This window comes from Triticum aestivum, chromosome 7D, assembly GCF_018294505.1.
Source record: "Triticum aestivum cultivar Chinese Spring chromosome 7D, IWGSC CS RefSeq v2.1, whole genome shotgun sequence".
Classification (NCBI taxonomy): domain Eukaryota; kingdom Viridiplantae; phylum Streptophyta; class Magnoliopsida; order Poales; family Poaceae; genus Triticum; species Triticum aestivum.
This window is the reverse complement of record NC_057814.1, coordinates 85264595-85285254: the sequence shown is the minus strand read 5'-3', so window position 1 is coordinate 85285254 and position 20660 is coordinate 85264595. Positions and strand designations below refer to the sequence as shown.

The following is a 20660-nucleotide window of genomic DNA, read 5'->3' as shown; positions in this document are numbered from 1 at the left end:
TCATGGCAGCCACCAACGCCAATGCTCAGATGATTTTGCAACTCTTGCAAGAGCGCACCCAAGGGCAAGACAATCAAGGAAATCAAGGCCAAGGCAACAATCAGCCTCACTTCGCTACCCTCAACCAGTTCCTCGCAAATCAGCCGAAGCCTTTCAGCTGCTGTGCCAAGGCCACAGACGCCGATGATTGGCTCGTGGACATCAACAAGCATTTTGAATGTAGCAATGTCAGGCCTGAGGACTTTGTCAAGTTCGTTTCTTTTCAACTCAAGGATCAAGCTGCCGAGTGGTATCAACAATACAAAGATTCCAGAGGAGGTCGTGTGATTACCTGGGATGATTTCCGTCGAGACTTCAAAGCTCACCACATTCCACAAAGTGTTGTTGAGAGCAAGCGTGAGGAGTTCCGCAATCTCAAGCAAGGCAGCATGTCCGTGTATCAATACAATACTCAGTTTCAGAAACTCGCTCGCTTCGCTAAGCAAGACGTTCCTGATGAAAAGAGCATGATCTATCAATTCAGAGGTGGCCTCAGAGAAGATCTGCAATTACCTCTCGTGCTTTTTGAGCCGACTAAGTATGATGATTTCTACAATATGGCTCTGAAGCAAGAGGCTGCTCAGCTCAAGTGTGAGGCTTCTAAGAAGAGAGTCAGGGACGCAGTTTAGTCTTCTTCTTCCTCACTAGTGGCTGCTAAGCAACAGAAGTTCTGGTTGCCTCCTCCTCCTCCGTTTCGTCAGCCTTTCCAGCAAAAGAACAAAGGTGGCCATGGATCTTCCCACCCACCCAACCCTGGCTATCAGAACAAGTCTCAGAATCAAGCTCCAAAGTCGAATGTTCCTTATCATCGTCCACTCTCAGAGGTGACTTGCAACAAGTGTCAGCAGAAAGGTCACTATGCTAACAAGTGCTTCAATCAAAGGCGCCTTCCGCCTCCTCCTCCTGTGAGATCTTCCAGCAATGCAGTGGTCAAGCATAATCCCAAGTTTTCAAAGGTCAACATGATGAACGCAGCTCAAGCGGAGGAATCTACTGATGTGATAATGGGTAATCTCTCAGTTAATGATTTTCCTGCAAAAGTTCTTTTTGACACTGGTGCATCGCTTAGTTTCATCTCAAGACCATTTGCATCTAAGCATGAGTTGCATTTCCAAGAATTGCCTAGAACGTTAGCACTTGTTAGCATCGGGGCTGTAGCGAGGGCTTGGGGTTCCATCGAAGATGATGGGTTGGTCTCTGAAGAAGTAAGCAAGAGTGTGTTTGCATGAGCTCCTCTCTTGCGGTTCCTGTCTCCTTCTTCCATGTCTGTATCCAGATCAACAGCCTGGTCAAAGTTATCTTGTTGTGTTCGACCCGAGCCCCGGCCTCCACGACCTGCACGACCATTACCTCTCCCTCGACCACCTTCAAAGCCTCTTGCAGCACCTGGTCCGCGGCCTGGGCTCCTGAACCAGACAGCTTTCAGATTTTTGAACACAAGCGCAGATTGGGGATGGATCCCATCGCCACACTCTTTGAACTGATGGCCTAGCATACCACAGACAGCACACCAATCTAGAAGCCTCTCATATTTCACCCTGAATATCTCTCTCCTCTTCTTGATCACCAGCGATACTGCGTTCTTGAGCGGCTTTGTGACATCCACTTTCACCCGAACCCTAAAAAAGTTCCCCTCAAAGTCCTGCAATTTGGGCTCAGCAAATATGAAGTCACCAACAGTAGCTGCTAGCGATTTAATCAAGTGGAAGAACAGTTCAGGGAGATCATGGATCTGGATCCACATCTCAATCTTGTTAGGAACAATAGACGATGGTCTGGTGAAACCATCATAGGGCTCGATTACGACAGCTTTTCCTTTGTATGTCCAGGGGCCGTCCTCCATGACTCTCTCCCAATCACCCAGGCAGGAGAATTGCATAGTATAGAGGTTGTCTTCTAGAGGGCGGAACTTGACTTCTTGTGCTAGATCCCATGCAACCCGCATGTTACGAAAAAACCAATACTGACTGTACGGCTTATCAATGTGCACCCGCGCGATCGCCATCCACCGCGCCGCTTCCTCTGGTATGTCGCCATCCTGAACCACAACATCCTCCAGATCATCTTCTTTCAGGACCAATTCCTTCATCATAGCTTCCATGTCGCTCATCGCTACGGCTGACGCCGACGTTGAGCCTTCCATCGGATCTCTTGCCCGAGAAGTCGGTTTCCGCGGGAGGGAGAACCCCTAGATAGATCGCCCAGCGCGCACACGAGCCCGACGTCCGAAGCCGCCGGCGATCAATGGTCTGGGAGACGCAGGGGATCGCGGTCTCCACGTCGGTGCCAGGCGCCGTCGGGAGGAGAGAAAACCCTAACTAGAGGGGAATCACCAGCGGATTTATTTAGCTTAACTGAGAAACAGAGAAATATTACGTTTCCGAGGCCACGGCCCACAAGCCCACCTAGTGCCGAAAGCTGAGCACAGGGACGGGGACGGCGTCAGGCACACCTTCAAATACTCCGGCTTGGCGCCCAAACATAACCGCCGCAACCAACAGCTTTCGCTCCCCCTCTTCTCCCCGTCGTCGGAGCGCCAAGAAACCAAGAACCCGCTCCCCGTCTCCGCCGCGGAGAGCCCACCCCCTCTCCTCCGCAGCGGTCCAGCTCAAGCGACCCATGGAGCTGTTCCACCACGGCCAGCACGTGCGGCTGCGGAGCCGCGATCTGGGCACGTACCTGCACGCCGACGAGGACGGGCAGGGCGCCTCCCTCCACCACCGCCGGGCGTCGATGAACGCGGCCTGGGCGGTGCACGTGTACCAGCCCCCCCGCGCCCAGGTGCCGTACCTGCTCCTCCACAGCGCCGCCTACGGCCTGTACCTCGCCGCCACGGACGGGCCGGCGCCGGTGGGCCTCCGCGGGTTCCGCGTCGAGCTGCGCAGCTACGACCACCGCGAGGCGGACGCGGTCTGCTGGACGGCCATCCGGACGGGGTCCGGGGACGACGTCCGGCTCCAGCACTTCAACCTCGGCTGCCTCCGCGCCAACGGCAAGTACCTCCCCTGGAACAACGGCGCCAGCATCGGCCACATCGACGGCACCAGCACGATGATGCACTGGGTCGTGGAGCCCATCCCCGGCCGGGAGACCATGCCTCCCCTTCCACGTTCCACCGGGGTGAGTCCGCCATGCCCGCTTCTTGATTCTTCCCGGTCGATTTTGCGCGAGCTGGTAACTGGGTTCTTGGATTGGATGTCGTTAACATGCATCGGAATACGACCGCGGAGATCGCAAATCGTGTTAATTTCGTTCGCCTGGGAGCAATTCTTGGCTCGGTTCTTGCCAAATTTGCGCTTTCAAATTCTTGGCATCTCAAATTCGTATTTGATGATTTTGATCTGCTGACGATGTTGGGGCGCAACTGCAGCTTACCCTCCCCCGCGCCGTGCTGCCGTCGCGGCAGATCGTGTACGTGTGGACGGACAACCACGGGGACCTCATCACCAGCGGCTGGCACACGTTCAGGGGGAGATCCGTGTTCCGCCTGAGGAAGGAGCTGGCCAGGCTGCTCAACGCCGTCCAAGTCTTGGGCGTCGGCGACCTCGTCTTGTGCCTCCCCACACGTGATGGCCGGCTTTTCCCACTCCTCGTCGACCTGCCCAACAACCGCCAGCCCCTCCACGTCGCCGTCGTCGTCGTCGGGACGCCTCGTGAGTGCCCCTCCATATCCTCAACTTCCTACTCTTCTCCTTTGGCAAGAAACTCTTATTTGCATTGCAGTTGTCTTGAACTTGTCCGGATCGGATGTTTTGGGTTTCATTTCAGTTGAGTGCTAATCTGCCCGTGCTTGGGAAACAGTGTTCGAATCGAAACTAGTAGTCTGAAAAACAGTCTGTTTGCTGAAACTTTTTCTGCTACTCTGTTTCAGTTAGGAATCTGAACTGCTGTAGGATTATAGGCACCAGTAAAAGTTGCTGAATCAAATCAGTTGTCTGAAGCTGGTTGTTTGTTGGGGTGAAAATCATTTCATAATTCTAAAATCCACTCTGTTTGTCTGAAGCTAGTTGGAAACTATTGGTTTTGATGCTATTGTGCTTCGATTCGGAGGATTCAGTTCTTCAATTTATTTAATACCAATATACCATATGTATGCCACTAGTGGAAAACTTCTGAACTTCAAAACCCAAATCAGTTCGGTCTGCCTAGTTCAGATTCCCAGAGAAGATAATGATTTCTGCTTTTTCAGCCTATTGTAACTGTTTCACAGAGAAGATAATGTTTTGCAGTAGTTTGAACTTGTCCGGATGTTTTGGTTTTGGTTTCAGTTGAGTGCTAATCTGCCCGTGCTTGGAAAACAGTAGTCTGAAAACCAGTTTGCTGAAACTTTTGCTGCTAATCTGTTTCAGTTAGGAATGTAAACTGTTGTAGGATTATAGACATCAGTAAAAGTTCCTGAATCAAATCAGTAGGTGTTCAACAGGCACGACATTATGCTAGAAGGTTGTCTCTGAAGCTAGTTGTTTGTTGGGGTGTAAACTGCTGTATTGTAAAAAAAAACAGATTACATTGTTTTGAGGTTTTGTACATCTGCTTTCCTTTTCATCTTTGTATTTCAACTTGTTCCAGTACCTGTGACACATGATGCCTAACTGCTTAACTATTTTTCTGCTAATCCAGTTCACGCGGGGCTGCGGTACGCGGATGTCAATGCAGAGTAGAAAGATACCCCTACAAGTCGCCTTCCTGTCCACTTCTTCAGAAGTGTCGCCGCCTCGGACACGATGACATTAGAACCCAGTTCCTTGCGTTGAGATATGGATTCAGAAAAACCCAGCAGTTTTTGTTTTTCTGCTAGCTAGCTAAACTTTTGGTTTGTTCTCCTGACAGTAGGAAACCTATTTGCGTTGGCATCACGGTTCTGAAATTCTGAAACTGTTTGAAAAATGATGCAGTGGCATCAGTCTGTAATGTGTTGGAAATGGCCACTACTTCAAAGTTGCTAGCTGCATTTCTCTTAGATGAAGCATCTGGTGTCCACACGGATGTGGCCGTTCTTGCAGTGAGTTGAGCGCTTGAGTTCCGTTATTCTGCTGAAAGTTTCAGTCCTTCAGCAGAAAATGAATTTTTGTTTCGCTTTATTTTCAGGTTGTGTCCCCGGCGTCTGAAAATGTATAGTCGCTTAGAAGACGAAATCTACTATCCTCGCAGAGTAAATAAGATAAGAAGAGAAAGTTGGAATTGGAATTACACATTGGTACAGGTCAGACCAGTAGCTCCGAGATAAAACCATGCACACGAAATTGTCAACAACATTTTCATATTGTGACAAGCCACGTCATAGTACCAATCTGTAAATCCGTCTCAATAAATGGGTTTGTTTGAATGAAAATCAGCAAAGTTTGAACACAACCAAAGCAGTTTTCGTTTCTCTGAACATCAAAACCAGTTAACCATATACAACTTTCGCTGACCTGATTTGCATGAACATATTGCCTATGCGGCGATTCGAATCACCGGGGATGCATTGGCTTCAAATTCACGCGAGGCAACAATACGGATAGCACGGAGTACGTCTTGCAGCTGGGTGCTGTGTTTGCACAACACAGAAATGAGAAATTCATGTATTTCACTGAGGAAGAAGCATCAGGAGGAGGGAGGTCTTCACTGCAGCCATCTCCTTATTCGCATCATCATCATCGGTCACTTGGTTCCTGAAGGCCCTGGTTGGTCAGGGTTGGCTGTATCACCAGAGCGGAGCTCTGTCGGTTCCTGCATTGACCGTGGAGTTTTCAGTGGGATCGAAATGCTGAATTTAGAGAGACCATGCTTCAAGGTACTTCAAACAGATAAAAGTATCGAGGTTCGCGTTTTCTGCTTGCACCTCTTGCCATGTGCCAAGGATGGTCGGCAGTGACCCAGCATCTGCACGCGGCATGTACCACTGCAACAGCAAAGTGAAAATCTTCAGTCTACTTTGTTAAGTTTGTGACTCTTTGTAGCATAGTAATACCAGCTTATCATGGAAATAGGAAAACTGTGCAGTCCCGTAAGGGACACGAGTATTAAGGGCATGTTTGGTTGGGCTGTGGACTGTCTGTTGCAAAGAAAAAACTGCTGCGGGCTCTCCGTTGTGGGAATATCGTAGGTCGTTTGGCAAACTGATTAGATATTAGATAATTACCCCTTCCACGTGTGATTTCTAAGTTATGCATGGCCGTGCCTTAAGGCAAATTGGTTGAAGAAGTTTCTTCTTTTCTCTCAAAAAAACCTTCTGAAATACAAGCTTCTTCCAAAGCATACAACTATTAGAGCATCTCCAACAGGCGCCCAAAAAGAGCTCCGCGCACTAAAAGTTTGTTTTTTTGGGCGCCGGACAGCTCCAGCAGAAGCTGTAGCGCTAAAAGTTTTTGGGCGCGCGCTGAAAAACGCTATCGCGCGCAGCATATTTGGGGCGCCGGATTGCGCGCGCTTCACAATTTGCACTGTCTGCTTTTTGGGCGCGCATTTTTGGGCGCCTGCTAAAGCAAAGTTGGTCCCGGCGCATTAAAAGTGCTACAGTGGCGCACTATAACGTTTATTGGGCGCGGAATTTTTGTGCGGCCGTTGGAGATCTCTTATAATATATAGGCCAATAGCCAAAGCCAAAGGAACATAAACAGGTTACAGAAACATGTTTCTTTCGGGTTTTTCTTATAAGACAAAAGCCACCTCCAACCTAACCAAACACCCCCTAAAGCCCTACCATGTGCTGCCTCCATTCTCTAGTATATTGTCAAACTAGCTTCAAAGAATTGACCTTGGGTACATGACGTTCTATGATTCCAATGTGACTTTTCACCATCATTTCGTGAGATATCCATGTCCTTCAGTATCCATATGAGTGCTTCCATGTTTGTTTACGGGACTAGAATAATCATAATGAATACTACACCAAGAGTAATGAGTAACATGATAAATGTTATGAGTGAGGGTAAATAGGTGCTTTAAATTAGAATGCCATCTTCTATTAGAACCACAAGGTTAATATGATGTCTACATGAGCCAAAGCATTTAAGTAGGTCAATCAAGCCATACTCACCTCACTGGACTTTCGAAGTTTGCACTTGAAGAGTTCACCATTTCGCCACTCTGCATGCATTATCGGCTCACACTGACATCAAAATGCTAGAGCATTAGAACAAGATGAGGGATGGAAGTGACCATCTTGTCATGTCACTGAATGAAATAAGGCTATCCCAAAATCTTGAAGTCACTGTTTGACTGCGCTACACAATATTAAAATATTGGCTTGATTACATGAAGGTTACCCAAAAGAAGAGGATGATTTGGAATTCTAGTTACTAGCATGGTGTTACAGAATCATTGTTTCGATAGCATCTTGCGCATAAAAAGAAGCACATCACACTTCTGCATGGGGTGTCAAGTAATAGCACAGGTGAAAAGTATAATTCAGAAATGGATCTTGCACAGTTACCTTGACATTGGCTAAGAATTAGGAAGAAAGTAATTGCATAACTTTTGTATCAAAAAACTTTAAAAAATGGTATGTTCGTATATTTAAGGTGCTGAACAGAACTTACACCAATTATTTCCACAGAAGTGATGTGTCTTATCATGTCCAAAATCACTACAGAAGGCACCTGCTTGAGTGTCCCCTGGCAATCCTCGATTCTTAAGGCAATCTGGTGACGATCATAAACAAACTGGGATAGGTTGAGCGGTGGTTTGCTCTTTATGATGTGAAGTTCACGCAGTGAGGAGAGTTTACACAACCATCCAGGCATGTCGCTCTCATGCAACTCCAGTTTTTGAAGGGAGGTAAGGAGGAGGATGCTTTCTTGCCAACTGCTCATATTTGTACAGCCATAAACTGATAGTAATCTCAGGAATTTGAAGTATTGGAGTCCTGTGCATCTACCATGTAAATAGAAGCAGAATAGTTCTGATGTGGGCATGTCCCAGGGAGGATCATCATGGTGCTCCGGCACTATTACTTCACTAGTCACACTGAAATGCACTTTGAGCAGACTGGAAGAAATGGCACAAACTTAAGCTTTGGACAGTCAAAAACCTTGAGTAGTTGAAGATCAGGGAAGATCCTCACATGAGTAGCATGTGCTGCAGTAGCATGCGCGGTAGTCCACCTTTCAAGATTAGGCATGCTCCCTATCTTGAGGGTTTGTAGCATCGGCAAACAATTGCTGCCCCCGGAAATATCCTGATGCACTGTCTTGAGATCAGGCATCTGTCGTAGTGTCAATGAACGTAGCTTTTCTAGACAGCCAAGGAAGGGAAGTCGGTCGCAGCCAATGAAATTGTCAAGCTCAAGATTTACAAGATTCTCGAGACAGGATGGCATATTCGTCAACCAATTGACCTGTAAAAAGAAGATGCCAAACTATCAGAAACTATGATTCTTTTCCTACATTTTGTTGAGGTTTATTGTCCATTTGTGTTCTTTTTGTCATTCTGAATTCTACTTGAAACCTGGTTCCACCAGAAACTGCATATTGTTGGCACACAAAATTATCTTTTTCAATTCATGGGTCTATGATTTGACAGATTACAATGTTAAATGACAGCACGCAGTGCCCTACTTGAAATATATGTGATTTCTATACTGATCTGTATCATTTTGTGAAGAGTGAAGCGTGTCAAAGTAAGAAAAACGTATCTTGTTGATTATGCTTCTTACCTCTTGTTCATTTACTAATTTAGTCGGTTGGCTACAACAAATTGACAGGTCCACCAATGCAGTAAGATGTAGTACTTGCTCTAGAGTGTTATAATTTACTGGGCAGTTACGGATTTTCAGACACTCCAGTGAAGTGACACCTCCCAAGCATTCAGGAACATTGCTCATAGCTATATCTAAACTCTTCAGTGAAGTTAGCATGTCAATGCTATCTCTCCAGTTATCCAGACCTATGCAGTGGCGCACACCGAGGAACTTGAGGGAGGTAAGAGACTGCAACCCTATCAAACCATCAGAAGATAATGTGCAGGAATCGATCAGCACCCTTATTGTTGGCATGTAATACAAATGGCCATTTGATTGAACTCCTGACGATAGAACTTGATTGCTTCTATAAATTTCCAATGACACAGATCGAGGAAGGAACGGCTGAAATCTCAACTTTGGACATTTGTGTATCTTCAGATGATGAAGAACTGGGAACATGAATTCCACATCATTGCCACTTACAGTAGCATCTGTGTGCCATTTTTCCAGGTTTGGCATATTCTTTATCACAATATTTCTTAACTTCTGAAATGGTCTAGCACCCCCTGAGAATTCTTGATTGACTTCCTTGATATGAGGCATGTCAGATATCACCAACATATGTAGCTTAGGCAGTTGTCCAAGAGGTGGAAGGCAGCCACATGTTTCCAGATGGCGTAGTTCAAGGTGAGCAAGGTTTGGGAGGAAAGATGCAATGTCTGTCATCCAACTAGGAAATGTAGAAATAGTACAGCCCAACAATTCAAACCGTTCTAGTGTCCTTGGAGGTTGCAATTTCTCAAGCACGGCCTCTTGAGGCACAAGTTCTTGTGCTAGTTCTGTACCAGTCCCATAACCATGCCCCCAGACCATCAGTGAGTGCAGCTGCCGCCTTTTCCATAATTGCAGTTCCTCAACTTCCGCAAGATTCTGCACACGCCCAAGATCTCCAACTTGAAGAGTATTATCCTTTATGCTTAAATCACTTGGTTTATTCTCCCCAGTAAAGAAAAAACTAGACCTGGAGCTACTTAAAGCATTAAAGAACACGATATCTTCTTCATTTTCCCATGACCAATTGATAAGGCCATCTGCCAACAGAATCTTGAGATTAGACATTTCAGCTATCCCCTTTGGAATGTTGACATTACCATTGCCAATGTATGACATGTTCAGCTCTTCAAGTTTGACTAAATTGCCATAGTTACCAGGTAACTCATGAAGATCCGTGCACCATGATATATTCATATACTCTAAATTGACAAGTTCACTAACAGATTCAGGCAATGCAGAAATCTGAGAACTTGACAGGTCTAGATACTGGAGTTGTTTGAGATTCCCGAATGACTCTGGAAGTACAGTTAGCTCCCAGCAGTCAGATAGAATTAGTACCTTCAAATTTTGAAGTCCAGAAATAGATTCAGGCAATTTCTGAAGCTTGTGACAATCTGACAGATCCAGAGTCTCAAGGTTGCCAAATAGTTCTGGTAGCTCTTTAAGTTCATAACAACATGACAAATTTAGACCCTTCAAATGATCAAGTTTAGCAAAAGAATCAGACAATGCATCAAGTTTCCAACAGTTAGAAAGATCTAGAACACGAAGCTTTTGAAGGCTACCGAGACTCTCTGGAAGCTTTGTTAAGTCACAACAAGATGATAAATCCAGAGTTGACAGGCTAAAAAGATTGCCAAAATGTGGAGGCAACTCCTTAATTGCAGAGCAGTTTGACATGTCTAGATACTGCAAGTTTCCAAGACTACATAATGATTCTGGCAGTACCAAAAGATTAGAACAACCACTCAGATTTAAGTAACGCAGCTTCTCAAGAGAACCCATGTCATGTGGAAGTGCCCCAATCAAGCTACCCGAGAGCTTTAATGCCTGTAAATTCTGCAGACTGCTCAAGTGATTAAGCGTTTTATCTTGCATTCCTGAAGCATCAAGGTACCTCAGTAGCTTCAACTGTTTGATGCAACTTGGCAGCACCAAAAGAGAACATCCACTTAAATTCAAGACTCTCAAGAATTTAGTAGCAAATATTTTATTAGGGATCTTTTCTTGCTTCCATTCGTTAACATGGAGAGCCCTCAGTTTTCTCATCATGTTGTTAGGGAGAGTTGTTGGATTGTAATTGGTGAGCACTGCATAACGGCAATCACTGTGTGTGGAACTAACTTTAAGGTTACTCTCAGTGTCAAGGAAAAGTAGGTCCACCATCGCCAGCGATCTTGCCAAGTCATATACTAGGTCATGCAAACGGAATACATTTGGTGCTTCAATACATTTCCTGGTAATCTGGAAGAAAAATGTTACAAACAAACACCATGTGCCAGCCAAATGCTGAGAAATTCCACTTTTAAAGACAAAAACAACAGAACAATCCAACACAAAAGTATGGTGAGCTGGTTTGGATAACACCCACGACATACACTCGTATTTTCAAGTCTACATACTATAATGTTCTGTAGCTGCAAGTGATGCATATTCATAAATAATCACAACACTTGGATTGCATATTGAATTCACATATTGGTTCTTCTGCTTCCATAGATTTGGAACTGGGTTATGGTATGTGACTATCTGGTATTTGATCAGGAACAGAATGAAACTAAACTTGAGAAAATATTTATAAAAGCCTACAGGGTGACTCACAGGTGTTTGTGTAGTTGAAATCTGAAGGAAGGACATCCCCAAAAGTTGTTTAACATACTCCTCTCCGCGCCTTTCAGGATGGAACGACTCATTCAGCCGAATAAACCCAAGTGCAATCCATTGTTGGATCAGCAAGTCCTTGTCAATGTAACTGCCTTTTGGGAAGACAGAGCAATACACAAAGCATAATTTCAAGGTGGCAGACATATGTTGAAAGCTCAACTTCAATGATGGCAGGACACTATCAAAAGATATATCTTGTTTTTCCTCCAATTCCCAGAGGTGACTATCCCTGATATCTTCCCACTCATCAACCCCTTCCTTCAATTTTAGTACGAATGCAAGCGATCTCACAGCTAGAGGAACACCTTTGCACTTCTTTACTATATCTCTGCCGATGTGTTGCAGTCTTGCTTCTTTGGCTTCAGAGACGAAGGCCATTTCCTTAAAAAGATCCCAACATTCTCCATCAGATAAACTCTCCAGCCTGTGGCATAGGACAGGGTCCATGTTTATAGCGATTTTCTCATATCGTGTAGTAACTAAGACCATGCTTCCTTTTGCACCAACATTCAGAAAATCCATTAACTTCACCAGTTCATGCGGGTCTTCCTCCCAAATGTCATCCAGAACGATCAAGAAAGTCTTGTCCTTGAGCAATCCTTTCAGTTGTGTCTTCAAGTGATCCAAATCACCAGAACAATTTGCTTCAAGTTTGGAAAGTATCGACTTCCCAATTTTTATCAAATCATACTTCATAGAGACATGAATCCAGACCCTACAATCGAAGGCTCCAATCACAGGCTCGGCATTGAAGGCCAGCCGGGCAAGTGTTGTCTTCCCTAAACCGCCAAAGCCATGTATCGAGATAACAGAGAGCTCTTTCTCAGTGTGCCTGAGCAAAGTGCTCACTACTGCTTCTCTGTCCTCCTCTCTCCCCACAATATATTCTCTGAAATCTGACCATGTTTCTCTTCGGCTGATATCATCATCCTTATCATGGAGATTGCTGCTCGTGCCACCATGGGATCTAGCAAGTCCAGCATCTGCTTGAATTCTTCCTAATCTTTCCCTCATCTTCTTCATTTTGTGAGCCAAGATACTGCGCGACAGAGATATATTATAGCAGCAGCGAGACCCCTGTTGGTAGTAGTTAACGCCCGTTCAGTAGGAAAAAGATGGTGAAATGGAAGTATGAAACATACTGAGAGGAAGGTTACAGGTTTGCAGTAATATGAAGATACAGAAAAACATTCGTGTAAATTACAGTTAGCTTGTAATTCTTCTGAACAACAATCCACCATCACCACATCACTCCAAAATTAGGGAAAGCGACATTTTGCTAACAAAATTGCACACTTTGGAAACTGCAACTTCAAAGTTAGTGGATGCACACATGTCAATTTCCGGTAAAACGCGAACCTCGCGGAGCCAGTTGCTGCGGCGGCCCCGGGCGCCGGCGTCCGCGAACTCCTCCAGCAGGTCCTCGATGTCTTGCGCCGCCGCCTTGAGGCGCCCGAGCAGCAGGCGCGTCCTCTCGTCCGGCGTCGGCCCGCGGGCGGCGACCGCGTCCCTGAGCGCCGCGTGGATGGTCTCCAGCGTGTCCCCCATGGCCCCCAGGTCGTCCTTGAAGCTCCAGAGCAGGCCCGCCTCGCGCTCGGCCGCGACGCGGATCATGTTCACCGCCTCCTTCACCACCGCCGACGCGAGCGTCTCCCCGACGCTGAAACCCATCGCCGGGAGAGTCGCCAAGAAATGGATGGAAGTGGAGATGACAACGCGGCCGCTCGGTCAACTAGCCAAGTGCCGATTCAACGCCCGCCTCCCTGGATCTTATAGTGCTGCGAAAGCGAAATAAGTGCTCCCTCCCTTTTTTGTTTAAAGGACTGAATTCACTCAAAAATCTTTTCAACCAAGATAGATGTTAGAGTAGTAGCAGACGAAAATCCAAATCGGTGCACAGGCTCATCTGCTCCCGGCCAGAAAAATTAAAAACAAATACTAGAAAAATTCAAAAAAAATCCATTTTTTTGTGTGGTAGATCATTTGATGCGTGAGGTCCACTCAAAATTTCAACTCATTTGAATATCTGAGCAGCTCTCGGCAAAAAAGACAAATCGGATCAAAACAGTGTGTGAACAGTAAACTTTTTTACAGACTCTGATTTTGTCTTTTTTGTAGAGAGCCAGCTGAGCCCGGAAGCAGAAACGCCGCACTCAGTAGTAGATCAATTCTATACTTTGTAAAAGTAGTCAATTAGTGTGCTCGTTATCCTAAGGCTCCTAAGGCTACTCATAGTAAGGAGTATCATAGACCACCTACCCTTTGTTAGCTTCAATTCCCTCCGGAATCCTCGGGCGGACCATCATCGTACTCGTAGCATTGCTCCTGAGAATAGTAGCTTCGTACCTTAAAGCATCCAAGTCCCTAGCCTTCCATAAACCTGCCCAAGACGTTAGGAACGGACAAAATGCAAACACAGATTCAAATGGAGATTGAGGCATGATGACGGGAAAAATGGCGGGCGTGAAAATACGTGTCCACGCCATTGATACAGAGTGAATAATTTAAATGCATAAATAAAATGGAGATCAAACATTGCAGGTACTTTATTTTCAGAACTCTTACAATTACATAACAATTCTGTTAATTACATTGAGAAAACTCCTAATTAAGAATTCCAACATATCTATTATATAGCATCACAACAGATGAGTACTACGAAATGTAGAATTAAAAGAAAATGTAGAAATGTAGAAATAAAAATCCTCCTTGCTGCCGTCGACGTCGGCGTACTCGGGGAGCCTTGAACCTCGTCTATGGCAACATATGTGTTTCATAACAGTCATGATTTGACGATGTTCATTCATATAGCACGTTCATGCCTAGCTCATTAACCATCGCGAATATGTAGTGGTTGTCTTTTTAGTCGTATGGAGCTCTATTTTAATGGTTAACTAGCCGGGCTAACGGGTGTATATGCAATATATAGCATAACTCTTTTTATGAGTTAATGGCAGAATATTGGGTTTACTTTATAGCAACGTATATAGCGTTGCCTCGAGCCATTATATGCGAGGGCTATATGAAATTTATTGATGACATATTCGATCGCACTATATTATGTTTAGTGCGAGTGACATGGGTTATGACCCTGGTTATGTTTTAGTTTTGTGCATGCATGCACCTATATAAAAGGAGTGCATGATTTAATTTTAATCTGTATGAAAGATTATCTTATGACACATGGGTTATGCCTAAATACTAGTTTTTTCTTAGTCTCAAACATATCATATATGAACATGCGACTGGATGAATCTTGTCAAATATTTATATGACCTTGGATTTCAAGTGCATGGGAATAAAGTTTCACTTCACTTGTATTAGTGCTTCACGTAGCAACATCGTGCCCATGTGTATACGTAGCATAACCAAATGAAGTGTCATGACTTTTTCTTGCTTGTATTATCACCAACATAGCATAGATTGTATGCTTGTAGTGTAACCAAACAGAAGTATATATCAATTTATGTCTTGCAAGGACATGATGGGGTCTATGAAAATTGTCGATTCAAGTTTAGCAAGTTTATCATGTTTCATTGGCCATTTCCATATCGCAAGGGCACTATGTTTTGTCTAGTGCAAATCAATAGAAAAATCATCTATCAAATAACTTAATATATTTCTATTCTTGATTTGTATCAACATGGGATGCGGGATCACCATAAGACCAAACAAGATGGATGGAATCTGTTCTTGAGTCGTATCAACATGGGATGCAAGATCACCATGTGACCAAACCAAGATGAACATGTTTTTTATTCTTGAATTGTATCGACGTGGGATGCGAGATCACCATGAGACCAAACCAAGATGAATATGAATTTTATTCTTGAGTTGTATCAACATGGAGATGCAAGATCACCATGAGACCAAGACAAGAATTTTGATTGCACATTTGAACGTAGTTCGCATCAATATAGGATTGAACAACGATATGTGACCAGAGTAGGCATTTATGTATTGTCTTGATTTGTATTAACATGAGATCGAGATCATCATGAGACCGAACCAAGAGAAAATTAATTGGGAGGCACTGAACATATATAAGGTGTACGGTGAAACAAAAGCATCATCGATGATTGTATCAACATGGGATGCAGGATCACCATGAGTCCAAAACAAAAGTGACTTAATTTAATCTTGGTTGGTATCAACAAAGGATGCTAGATCCCATGAGACCAAACAAGGTGTGCTATATGGAGCAACGTAAAAACACCACTACTGTTTGACACATATGATGCAACAGGAATACATCAAAAGGGAAACAAGGAGGTAGCCATGCACTCTCACCTTGCCTTGGCTTTCCTCCCGTGAAGTGGTGATGTGGATGAGCAACCGCCGGTGTGTCGCAGCTTGTGGGCGGTGCAGATGATGAGCAGCCGGCAACGTCGACGATGAGTGGCGCGGACCAACGAGCGACCGGCGACGTGTGTGGCCGACGAAGAGCGGCATGACCGGCGACGATGATGACGAGCGGCCGGCGGCGACGATGATGACGAATGGCCGACGGCGGCGACGACGACAACAACGAGGCGAACGGCCGACAATGCGTACATAGGCGGGCTTGTGAGCAGCGCTTGAGCGATGTTCTAGTGATGAGTGGGCGAATGATATGCTTGCCGATGGATGGATGAATGATCAGCGAGCAGCCGCAATACATTGGTCTGGCTAGTATTTATAGAAGCGGAGAGAGCAACAGAAGTCTTCGGCTGGACAGGCTCACATCACAATCGTGGGATCGTGGGAGCTTGCCCACGTTCTTCAGATCGTGCAGAAAACTTGGCCGACTGGATTTCTCCTATGCGATCAGCTTTCGTAATGGCTTTGAGAGTTTAGTTGGATGGGCCCAGTCGATTATAATACGTGTAGGCCATACGTGTTGTGGCCATGGGTTGGCTAATTACTCCATTAGTTCTTAACGTTGCCGCATAATTAATCCATGCATGCATACATAGTAGCTCGTACATGTGTGTATTCCTCAGATGGGTAATTAGTTCTTAACCTTGCTGCATATTTAATCCATGCATAACACATGCATGCATACCTGCACCATGCATGTACGTAGCGTTTTGTATAAGCAGATAAAGTTTAATGATATGAAAAGATATTCTTCCGTAATAATTGACGCACTGATATATTTTTTATGCATCGCCACATGCCATACTATTTCTTTACACATATCGCGCCGATATTTCGTTAGCGATGATATAATAATTCTCATAAATGCAATATAACATTTTGGCAATATTAGCATCTTCTACGATACTTTGAATTTGTGTCAACATCGGGATTTCGCTGTTGGTGATGGCGTATGCGTATGAAAGTCATATATCCTCGACAATATGACTCATTTTCTTCTCTTTTACCTTTTTGGTCTTTTATTCTATATTGAGCGGCGTGGCGGAAATTCATCATGGTTTTTTATAAATCCGCGTATTCGACAATTCAGTATTTGTTTTATCATTTTATATAAATGATTTTATTTGAATAATATCTAAGCACCGTGTTTCACTTTGGCCGAAATCGGTGTCAACAAGGCAACTTGAATTCGAAGGTTGGTCTGTTGCGGAAATTCTTGATAATCCAACAAGCAAGCGCTAAGTTGACAATGTAAAAGTTTTCCCCATAAAGAAATAAAGTATAGCACCAGGCAAAGAACTACCATAAACTATTTGGGCACTGATCATTCCCAAAGACCGATCCCATAGTACGCCAAGCCAACCTAGCAACTGAGAAAGAAAGAACATATGTTGGGAGGTTTCCCTCTCCCCACATAATGAACATTTAGGGTTACCGGGCCAATTCCTTCTCTTCATCATATCCCTAGTCAAAACTGCATCTTAGAATAATTGCCAAAGGAAAATTTGTATTTCAGTAGAAATCTTTTATTAACCCCAAATTTCCAGGAAACAACACCATGTTCCGGAGAAGATAGTAAACGAGCACAATTGAACTTAATATACTCCCATTGTTCCAACAACTTAGGGGTTCGTCTTCTCCTCAAAAAATAAAAACATTGACCCCAACACCCTCTTTAATAGTGCAATCATGATGTTGCAAATATCAAATAATTGAGGGAATTTATCCACAAAGGAATGTTATCATCCCAAGGCTCTTTCCAAAGCTTATCCACATCCCCAATTAACAGAAACATCTCTACCCAACATATAAATGTTTTTGACTTTAAGGATGTCTTTCCAAACAGGGGAATTAGATGATCTTTCCTTAACAATAGCTATAGTATCTCTCTTGATATACTTAGCTTTAGAAGTATCTTGCCAAAGGCCTGAATAATGCTAAGTTTCCACCACCACTTCACAATAGGACTAATGTTTTGTCTTCTCAAATCTGTAATGCCCAAACCTCCCTTATTCTTAGATCTACACACTCTAGACCACTTAACCAATTAATATATTTTTATGCCTCCTTTTCTCCGCCAGAAGAAATTTCTTCTGTGTTTATGAAGCTTGCCAACAAAGGTTTTTTTCATCAAGAACAAGGACATATGATAATATGATATGCTGGAAACATTGAAATTTAGAAGAATGGTTCTACCACCCATAGAAGCAACATTAGCTAGACATCCATCACATTTCTTGATATATTCAGTCTCAATATAATCCCAATCAGAATAGTGCAAGGCAGCAAAACCCACAAGAACTCCTAGGTATTTCATAGTAAAATGACTAGTAACACAACCAAACAACTCAACACAAAAATCAAGGATGCTATCATCACCTCCAATACAAAATATCTTTACTTTCTTGGAAATTGATTTTGAGGCCACACATGAGCTCAAATATACATGAGAGGAGTTTCATATTGATAGCCCACTCTGGGTAATGATCAATACATAAAACCATGTCATATGCATATTGTAGGGTTGCAACATCCTTATCAATCAATTCAGGAGCTAAGCCACTAAGTAAATCATTTTTCTAGTATTCTTAACCATCTTGGATAGACACTCAACGCCCAAACTCAACAAGAAGGGGGGGAGAGGGTCCTCTTGCATTAACCCCTTATGACTATCGAAATATGGTCTAGTAGTGTTATTAAGTTTGACACTGACAGTCCCATTGTGTAACACACTTTTTGGTCCAATTACACCAAACATGACAAAATCCTCTCAACACATGGCATTCCATCACGAATTCCCAATTGACTTTACTGTACGCTTTATCAAATCTAATATGCTTATTCTTAATAAAAAGATTCTAGTTGGTACTAATCAAAATATCTACAAAGGATTCCAATCTGATGTCAAGGATCTTATCAATCCACTTACAAAGGAGACAAATAAGACAAAGTTGTGTATTCTGTTAGTAGCAGAAAATTTTAGGGAGCTGAGTAATTTTCCCATAATTGAGTCTTTGCGCATCCAGAGTGCTAGCATGGAAAGCATGGAACATGTTCATAATATCAAACTGAATTATCTCCCAACAACGCTAAAAAAACATAGTAGGGATGTCATGAGGAGTTCAGGACTAGGAGCTCTATTTTATCCAATCAAATAAAGCATTTTAACTTCTTCTATAGTGAAAGGTCTATTTTGTTTTCATTTTAACAACCAAAGAGCTTCTCATCTATAGACCAGGTATCTAGGGATAAATGGAAATTATTCCCAGGGCATGGACCAAAGAGGTTTTTATAGGTTGTCGGTACCCTCAATAGTAACACCATCAACCAAGAAGGAATGTATAGTGCCTTTTTTTCCATTAGCAATTTTCTGGAATGTGAGGTTTTTTTAATCTCCTTTCAATAACCATCTCTCATGAGATTGTTGTAATAGGTATACTTCCTCATTAACCAGGATCTCATTTAGTACAATATTATTGTCAACTCTCCAACAATATAATTCAGGGTGAAGAGGACCTAATTCTTCCAACTCTACCAATACATAGAGTTCCACTCCAAGTTCCTCCTTTCTCCTTCTAGCTAGCATGACCAACGGAATGTGAGCCCTAGCCTTTCATGATAAAAATTTTTTATCTTAGTGTGCAGTACATCAATAGAATCTGGTGACCTAACAGGTTTACTACAAATCTTATGAACTAGGGGAAGAAATTTAGCTTTTCTCATTTAATTAATCTCAAAATGAAGCTCCCTATTTCAGGACATGTAACATGGTTATTCTCGGTGGATAATAAGAGGTGATTTTGGTTAGAGACATCTCTGGCCAAATTTTTTCCAGACACCAAAGGAAAAAGGTGCGCCCAATCACTAGGCATGAGGATCATATAAAGTTTCTCAAGAGTCATATGCTTTTGATTATTAGTCCACGTGTACTTTCCACCACTTATAAAAGGTTCTCTCAAACCATAAGTATGAATGATTGAATTAAAAATATCATTATACCGAAAACATTACATTCTCTTATTCTTATCCCCACTATGCCTCAAGATATTAAAATAACCCCCATAAGAATTTTACATTACTACAAAAACTAGGTAGTGATGTCTACTACGCAACCTTTCTTCTTCTAAACGTTGTTGGGCCTCCAAGTGCAGAGTTTGGTAGGACAGTAACAAATTTCCCTCAAGTGGATGACCTAAGGTTTATCAATCCGTGGGAGGCATAGGATGAAGATGGTCTCTCTCAAACAACCTTGCAACCAAATAACAAAGAAACTCTTGTGTCCCCAACACACCCAATCCAATGGTACATTGTATAGGTGCACTAGATAGGCGAAGAGATGGTGATACAAGTGTAATATGGATGGTAGATATAGGTTTTTGTAATCTAAAAATATAAAAACAGCAAGGTAACTAGTAACAAAAGTGAGCGAAAATGGTATTGCAATGCTTGAAAACAAGGCCTAGGGTTCATACTTTCACTAGTGCAAGTTCTCTCAATAATGATAACATAATTAGATCATATGGCAATCCCTCAATGTGCGACAAAAGTCACTCCAAAGTTCCTATTGTGGAGAACATAAGATGAAATTGCTTGTAGGGTACGAGACCACCTCAAAAGTATTCTTTCCGATCAATCCATTGATCTATTCCTATAAGTGTCACAAACAGCCCTAGAGTTCGTAGTAAAATAACACCATATGACACACATCAATCAACCCTAATGTCACCTAGATACTCCAATGTCACCAGAAGTATCCGTGGGTCAATTATACGATATGCATCAAACAACTTCAGATTCATAATATTCAACCCAACACAAAGAACCTCAAAGAGTGCCCCAAGATTTCTACCGGAGAAACAGGGACGAAAATGTGCATCAA

General features: G+C 43.4%; 2 protein-coding genes and 1 pseudogene across 2 annotated transcripts; 1 reads left to right on the top strand and 2 right to left on the bottom strand.

Moving 5' to 3' along the window:
• The first annotated feature begins 2508 nt into the window (after positions 1–2508).
• LOC123168770 (uncharacterized) lies at positions 2509–5011 on the top strand. The gene is made up of 3 exons (XM_044586639.1): positions 2509–3159; positions 3410–3692; positions 4660–5011. The coding sequence occupies exons 1-3, from the start codon at positions 2659–2661 to the stop codon at positions 4698–4700; spliced, it is 825 nt and encodes a 274-aa protein (XP_044442574.1). The 5' UTR covers positions 2509–2658; the 3' UTR covers positions 4701–5011.
• Positions 5012–5302: 291 nt separating this feature from the next.
• Positions 5303–13214, bottom strand: LOC123166503 (putative disease resistance protein RGA3; annotated as a pseudogene).
• Positions 13215–13271: 57 nt separating this feature from the next.
• LOC123166504 (uncharacterized) lies at positions 13272–16167 on the bottom strand. Its single transcript, XM_044584311.1, has 2 exons — positions 15713–16167; positions 13272–13802 (listed from the first exon to the last, which is right to left on the bottom strand). Exons 1-2 carry the CDS (start codon positions 16080–16082, stop codon positions 13678–13680), a joined length of 495 nt encoding a protein of 164 aa, XP_044440246.1. The 5' UTR covers positions 16083–16167; the 3' UTR covers positions 13272–13677.
• Positions 16168–20660: the final 4493 nt, after the last annotated feature.

Bases quoted from the DNA above. Each gene is read 5' to 3' on its own strand.
- LOC123168770 (XM_044586639.1), top strand. From the start codon at position 2,659: ATGGAGCTGTTCCACCACGGCCAGCACGTGCGGCTGCGGAGCCGCGAT. The intron at 3,160-3,409 runs GTGAGTCCGCCA...GCGCAACTGCAG, and splicing joins CCCTTCCACGTTCCACCGGG to CTTACCCTCCCCCGCGCCGT. The intron at 3,693-4,659 runs GTGAGTGCCCCT...CTGCTAATCCAG, and splicing joins CGTCGTCGTCGGGACGCCTC to TTCACGCGGGGCTGCGGTAC.
- LOC123166504 (XM_044584311.1), bottom strand. From the start codon at position 16,082: ATGTATTGCGGCTGCTCGCTGATCATTCATCCATCCATCGGCAAGCAT. The intron at 13,803-15,712 runs GTGAGAGTGCAT...CGTCTTGGGCAG, and splicing joins GGGAGGAAAGCCAAGGCAAG to GTTTATGGAAGGCTAGGGAC.